The sequence below is a fragment of the Populus trichocarpa genome, chromosome 2, assembly GCF_000002775.5.
Source record: "Populus trichocarpa isolate Nisqually-1 chromosome 2, P.trichocarpa_v4.1, whole genome shotgun sequence".
NCBI classification, from domain to species: domain Eukaryota; kingdom Viridiplantae; phylum Streptophyta; class Magnoliopsida; order Malpighiales; family Salicaceae; genus Populus; species Populus trichocarpa.
The window spans coordinates 20004028-20011581 of record NC_037286.2 but is presented as its reverse complement, the minus strand read 5'-3'; the positions used below and the strand labels follow the sequence as shown (position 1 = coordinate 20011581).

Sequence of the window (7554 nt, the reverse complement as noted above, 5' to 3'; positions counted from 1 at the left end):
CATTTCCCTTCATTTTTATTCAACTTATACATTTAAAGAGTATAAAAGAGTATAGAAATGGAACGATCTTTAGCTCATAAAATATAAAATATTTATGTTTTTGGTGGATCCAGTCTTTAGAGTTTTTATAATTAACAAATCATCTTGGTTAGGTACTAGCTGAGAGAAATATTCATTTAGTGTATGAGAGAGATAATCATGGGTTAATAGGGAGTGTGTCAACAACTATATTTTTATGAGATAGTCAAGTTTTAGGTATCATCTCAAAAGCTTTATCCAAAAAGAACATCACTTGAAAAACAACTAGAGAGGAACTAAAAGTCTCGACAATGTCTGAATGAATAGGTACAATGCTTGAACATTATGATGCTTTTATTTCCTTATTAGATGGTTTGGGCACATTATAAGAGATATTTGATATTTCTTCTAGGCCCAACTGAACATTCACCAAAAACCTATAGGTTTGTTAAATGTTAATAGTTTTTATAATAATTTGTTGTCTTTTATTGACCATGTTGTGGAACAAAGGTTTATTACATCTTTAGCACAACGAATCATAATCTATACTACAATTGTTGAACAATTGAATGACCAACTACAAATTTTCATCCCTAAAATGATGCATCTATGAATCAAACAGTCTAGTCAATCATGAAAAGTTGTAAAAAACATAGATTGAATTTGAGCTTTAGTATGTAAATATTTATGTCTTTTGATTTTATCCATAACATATTATTTGTTATTTCATTTTTTATTATATTTGTTTAAGTGTGTTTCAGGTTTTTCAGTAATTGTTATTTCAAGTTTTTCAGTAATTGTTATTTCAGGTGATGTCTTCTATACTCTACCTTTTTTACTTTAAACATTTAGGACAATATCTCATTTTGGTTTAAGAAGATGATAGTTGAAATAGTTAGAAAAAAAAGGCTTTTTTTTATGTTATTAAAATCATTTGATATAATTGTTACTGTGAGGATGATAGAGTAAGAAGGAACTCTACTCTTAAGATGACTCTTGAGACGTATTGTAATAAATATTTTACAATGGTTATTTGCAAAATTCATAACATGGTTTTATCATACATTTTTTTTTTTAATTATTCAAGTTTAAAAACTCTCATATTGTTATCACTTAATTATGCTCATATACTTATTTATCAAGTATTTATAACCATCATTTTTACACACAAACTTTGACACATGTTTTTTGAGTTGCAAATTGGATTATTATATTATTTGTGTTCTTTTGTCAAAGATGGCAACTAAAGGAATGAAAGATTATATATATATATATATATATATATATATATATATATATATATATATATATAAGTTTGGTTTCGTAGCTTCTTTAACCTAAGCAATTAAGCCTGAAAGGGTGTCTTAATACCTAATGCCCTAAAGTCAACCAACATGAGAGTTATTGGTCTAAAGCTTGTTACATGGGTTGAGGAGAAAGCTTAAGGGAATCAAACATTGCATTATCTATATTTAAATATCTGTAACCCATGTTATTAAACTTGTAGGGGTGTCTTAACACCTAATACTTTAAGGCCAACTAGTTTGGGAGTCTTTTTGCCTAAAGCTCGTTATATCCCTATCCAAGGAAGTTTAGCGTTAGAAAAACAGTAGAATAAATTTTGTTTTCTTCTAAGCAAAGCCTCATAACTATGTGTTGATATATTGAGTATAAAATGAAGGTTTATTAATATCTTGATTAAGAGGTATATGACAGAAATATAAATCTAATGAGAGTTTATTTATTTGAATTGATCAGTGGAAGTAAAATGATGAATGTCTTGATTTTAGATTCTGTAAATTGTTTTTCTATTTGAACGTTTTAATTACTAAGGAATAGTAATAAGCTAGTTGAGGATGTGATATATAAGTACTTAAAAATATATTTTTATTAAAGTTTTATATCATCAACTTTCATGAAGATCATCTGTTTAGATTATGATGTTATTAATGATGTTTTATTTAGCCACCAAATCAATAGTTAGCCACCGTATTAATAGTTGTAAATTTTAGCCTATAAAAGAAGGCATTTGTCATACATTTAGACATCTTGGTTTTCAAATCAAGATCCTTGTTTTTGCTTTCTTTATTTGCATTTTTTTAATTTTCAAGTTTTTTTTCATGTTATATTCTCATTAATCTCTTTTTTATGCTTATCATTTTATTTATTATACTTAATTAATTTATGTTATAGCTATATTTTTATCTTGTTTATTTATGCTTTTCTTCTTAATTATGTTTAGTTAAGTTTATTTTTGCCAAGATAAAAAGGTTACACTAATGGTGTAAGAATAAGTATAGTACAAACTTAACATGGACTTTAATGTTCAAATTCAAGAAAGATTGCTATTAACATGTGTTGAAGTTGTTATCTTGATCAATCTTAATACCCTCCTTATTAGGTGGTGAGTCTTGATTCGTGGTGTACAATCCGTAGGATAACAAATACTTGATTTTTTCATAGCCTAGTGTATGGAGAATCAGTATTTATGCTATGTTAGGATCATAATTTGTTATTGACATAAGTTAACACCATGAATACTTGACAACATGTACAAGTGTTGGCATTACTCAAATAAGATAATTAAAGATAATTATATTAATTATATTAATAACTTAAAATAAGTCATTAATGATAAATCATATGTTTGGAACTTCCTTTGTGTGTGGTTTTCACTTGAGTAATAGAAATAATTTGAATTATATTTATTTGAAATACCATTAATGGATCCTCTAACCCTAATAATTATTTTATCTCTATTAAATGTTAACATTAATATCACAACTTTAGATCTCTTTAACTTGGTTTCTTTTAGTATTTATGGTTTTTTATCCTTAACCACCTTATAGATCGACCCCAATTTTCCCGGTTTATTTATTATTTGGATACTCTTGCACTTGAGAAAAGATATCAATTATTTGATCATGTCAAAATACCCTAACCCACTAATTATAAAGAATCAAGAACTAGAAGTTTATAGATGATGAACGCCACAAAGTCAGTTAATCTTTAATAAGTCTAGAAAAGTTTGATGAAGAACCAAGAATATGAGCAACCTTACCGCACACAAAATATTATTTATGAATAATAAACAATCTCCCCCTAAAAGAAAACCTAAATAAAAGCTAAAAAAATCTTATTTATATTAGGTAAAATGTCCTAAACAAGGTTGGAAAAATAACAAAAAAGTTATAAATAAAATAGAAAAAAATATCATAAACCAACTAGGAAAATAATGCAATTCTCGCTCAGTAGCTTATGGTCTTTATTGCAAAGTCTTCCTAATGCTCGATTGCTATGAAATTTTAATCCTATAGGAAACATGACTTTTAAAATATATGGAAAAATTGTAATATGATCTAACAATTAGATATAAAGTTATGCTTGTTAACATAAAAATATATGTTTGAAAAAAAAAAGCCTAAAACCGCCTCTTCTTGTCCAATCCGCAAGCTACCAAGATTTCTTGTGCAATCTGTAAGCAATTAGGCTTTCCGAACTTGTTCTGATATGTGGATTATGTTAATTAAAATGTGGTCATCTTTTAAACTTATCTTGACATTTGACTTGGTCTAAACATTTGAATTAGTTTATAAAATATTGAATTTTTTTTTGTTTTTTACTTTGTAATAAGTCTAATTGACACCTCTAATAGATCATTCAGTGATAATAGTTGATTCTCATCAAATTCTTCGCTCATATTAAAATGATACAATATTAAAATATTTTTCTTAAAGAAAATACATACATAGGGTACAATTCCTTTACCTAATGCAATGAAAAAAACTTAATGTATAGATAATTTTTGAAAAAAAGACGAAGGCAGTTACTAATGTATTTATTAAATTTGACTCATAATCAAGTAGATTAATCTAGATTAATTTATTTTAAAAAATATATTAAAATAACATTGTTTAAAAAAAATATTGTGAAAAATTTTAAAAAACATTAATGAATTTTGACTAATTAATTTGATCAAAATTAACCAATCATGTTAAATTAAATCAAAATTAACTTTCGTGAGAGATTGGTTATCATGCGTAAATTTTGTTGAACTATAAAACGGAAAAGGTGACATGGCCTCGCTCAATCCTCAATACACTATCCAAAATCATGCGATAATTTCCGTGCGATCTGTGAGGCCGAGGATTATCGCCAGACAATAATATTATTCCACTACAACATTAGCAGAATAAACAAACTGCAGTCAATACGCAGCTTGCAGAGCGGTGAAGCGTCCAACAACCAAACCAGCGGTGAAAAGAATAATGGTCGCATGCCTTTCGTCTACTCTACCTGATGCTCTTATTATATCCAGCAGAAGAAGAAGCCCATTCTTGAACTCTCACTATCACACTAGTTCCACATGTTGGCCTAAGTTTGGTTCTGCTGAAGCTCTCCTTTTACTCCAAAACTGCACCAGTTTCAATCATCTCAAACTAGTCCATGGTAAGATCATCCGCAATGCCCTCTCTGCTAATCAATTACTTGTTAGGAAATTGATCCACCTCTGTTCTTCTTATGGGAGATTGGATTATGCTGCTTTACTTTTCCATCAAGTTCAAGAACCCCATACTTTTACTTGGAATTTCTTGATTAGGACGTACACTATTCATGGATATTCTATGAAAGCTCTCCTTCTCTATAACCTCATGATTCGCCGTGGCTTTCCTCCCGATAAGTTCACTTTCCCTTTCGTTGTTAAGGCGTGTTTGGCCTCCGGTTCCATCAGAAAAGGGAAAGAGGTCCATGGCCTCGCTATTAAAACTGGGTTTTCAAAGGATATGTTTTTGTACAACACTTTGATGGATCTTTATTTCAGCTGCGGGGATGAGGGCTATGGACGCAAGGTGTTTGACAAAATGCGTGTTCGAAATGTGGTTTCGTGGACCACTTTTATTGCAGGACTTGTTGTTTGTGGAGATCTGGATGCTGCTCGACGGGCTTTTGATCAAATGCCAACACGCAATGTCGTTTCCTGGACGGCAATAATTAATGCGTATGTGACGAACCAACGACCTCATGAGGCGTTTGAATTGTTTTGGAGAATGTTGCTTGCTAATGTGAAGCCCAATGAGTATACTCTGGTTAATTTGTTAAAGGCGTGCTCCGAGTTGGGTAGTCTTAAATTGGGTAGATGGATTCATGATTATGCACTCAAGAACGGGTTCGACCTTGGGGCTTTCCTTGGGACTGCTCTTATTGACATGTATAGCAAATGTGGCAGTTTGGATGATGCCAGGCAAGTATTTCGCGAGATGCAAATAAAAAGTTTAGCTACATGGAATGCTATGATAACTAGCTTGGGGGTGCATGGATATGGGGAGGAGGCCCTTTCTCTTTTTACAAAGATGGAGGAGGCAAATGTACGGCCAGATGCAATCACTTTTGTAGGTGTCATATGCGCTTGTTTACAGACTGACAAAGTAAGAGAGGGTGATATGTACTTCAAATATATGAGAGAACACTATGGGATAACTCCTGTTGTAGAACATTATACTTGTATGATTGAACTATATAGTCGTGCCAACTTGTTGAATGCACTGGACGAATTAGTGAAGGGCATGCCAAGGGAGCTGAGTGACGATGTAGCAGCAGCATGGATTAAGTCAAGGTTAATCGATGATATTGATGATACAGAAAATTCTTTGGAGCACCAAGGCGAAGAATTGCAGTACTGGGAAACACGAACAGAACATTTGTCCCAGTATCAGCTTCAGGGCTTCAAATGGGATGTCGGTTGACTTCAATGGCTGGGTTTTGACCATGTTATTGTTTTTCAATGCTACAGAAAATGTGAGTTCCATACAAATTTGTTATGGCATTTACATTTTGTCTCTTGCACCTGGCAAAGATTTAGCCTCCAAAACATAAACACCTGTTTCTGGAACTTTGCAAGTAGAATAGCTTGGAAAAGATTTTTTTTCTATTTTTTGAAAGCTTGTCCAGCATGTTTTTTGGGAAGGTGGTGGGGGGCTTCTCTCGGCAAGGGTGTTTCTAGAGATGGATGCCATTGCTACTTTGGCTGTATATTAATGTATCATTGTTTTTGCCGACAATATGTGCACTATTATTGTATTTAAAGGATATTTGAGTTCGAATGAATATACTGATGGTACAGGTATGACACACTGATTAGTTGGATACAAATTAACCATTTAGCATATTTGCTTTTCAATATTACATATTTGAAACGATGGCTTTGGTATTGTTAGTTTAAAAGAAATTGCTCCATGTCCATTAAACCTTTAAACCTGTTAAATCTTCTATTGTATTACAGAATCAATGATTGTAATGCTTTTGTTAAATAAACAGATTGCATGCAGGATAGTTTTGCCTTTTTGCATGTTGAGCTACAAGCTTCTCACTTGTGATGTTTGGAGTAGCAGCACAAGACTCTGATGTTAATATTATGTTTGGGTTCGAATTCTTTCAATTTTATGTACTATGATGAGAAGACAGTTTTAACCTGGAATCTATTCATATGATAATTCCGAATTTTCCATTTGGCTTATTCCGTTTCTTTTCCATATTATCATAGATTAGGATTGTTCCTATCTTCCAGTTTAGTCATGTTATGCTCAGTTTAATTATGCATTGCTTGACCTTGTTTTTTTGGCTTTTTCTTAGCATTTTTTGCCCTTGTTTCAAATGATGTCTCTATCACCCAAAAGAACCCGTCAGTGCACAAGTGGCTAAAGAATTCGCCAATGGAACCTGTTTATTGCAAGTGTCTAAAATTTCATCTCTTTAGTCATCTTGTGAGCTCAAGTAACAGATATGCTTGCTTGATTAATTGCTTAGCAGGGAGTCATAATATTAATTTCTCTAGTTTTCATTCTGTTGCATGTTGAAACAGAGCTTTATCACCTCAGAAAGCATGGAAATGTTATCCAATTCTGAACTACTGGGCATAGAACTTATATTGTTGGACTTCTGTGGCACTATTTGTTCAGTGATGGCTCTGCTCTGTGCTCAATACATTTTTCTTGATGTCAATGATATAAAATCTGCTAATATCCCTTGTATTTTCCTTTTTCTGAAACGGTTTTGCACTTGTGCCTCAAATCTCCGGTTTCTTGATGTCAATGATACAAAAGTAATGGTTTGCTTTTGTTTTTGGTGTTAGGGATAATCTTCTGTATTACAGTGTCTAAATTCTACAACCTCTTTGCTAAACAATCTGGATTCTGGAGCCTTCCCGAGCCTCAAATCACCGGAAGTATCAGAATAGGTTTGGTTTTTGACAGTCACCACGATCAAGTCGTCCGTGTTATTCAGCATTAGAGATACGGATCGATGTGTTACGGAGTGCTCATCTGCTGATCGTTGAATGGTGCTCCGCTCCTCTCTTTTCAAATGGAGATATACATTGGTGTTTGTGCGGATATCTACTCATATATCATGTCAAACAGTCATTAAACTGCCAAACTATTCCTTAGATGTATATGCCTGTGTAAATGAACCTAAAAACAATTTATTTTTAGAGAAAATATTAATTAATTATTAATAAAAACTGAAATAGAAGTTAATTCA

General features: G+C 31.9%; 1 protein-coding gene across 1 annotated transcript; it reads left to right on the top strand.

Moving 5' to 3' along the window:
- Window positions 1-4112: 4112 nt before the first annotated feature.
- LOC112326523 (pentatricopeptide repeat-containing protein At3g26630, chloroplastic-like) lies at window positions 4113-7554 on the top strand. Its single transcript, XM_024594772.2, has 2 exons — window positions 4113-5814; window positions 7148-7554. The coding sequence occupies exon 1, from the start codon at window positions 4287-4289 to the stop codon at window positions 5760-5762; it is 1476 nt and encodes a 491-aa protein (XP_024450540.2). The 5' UTR covers window positions 4113-4286; the 3' UTR covers window positions 5763-5814; window positions 7148-7554.

Coding starts and splice junctions, on each gene's coding strand:
- LOC112326523 (XM_024594772.2), top strand. CDS start 4,287: ATGGTCGCATGCCTTTCGTCTACTCTACCTGATGCTCTTATTATATCC.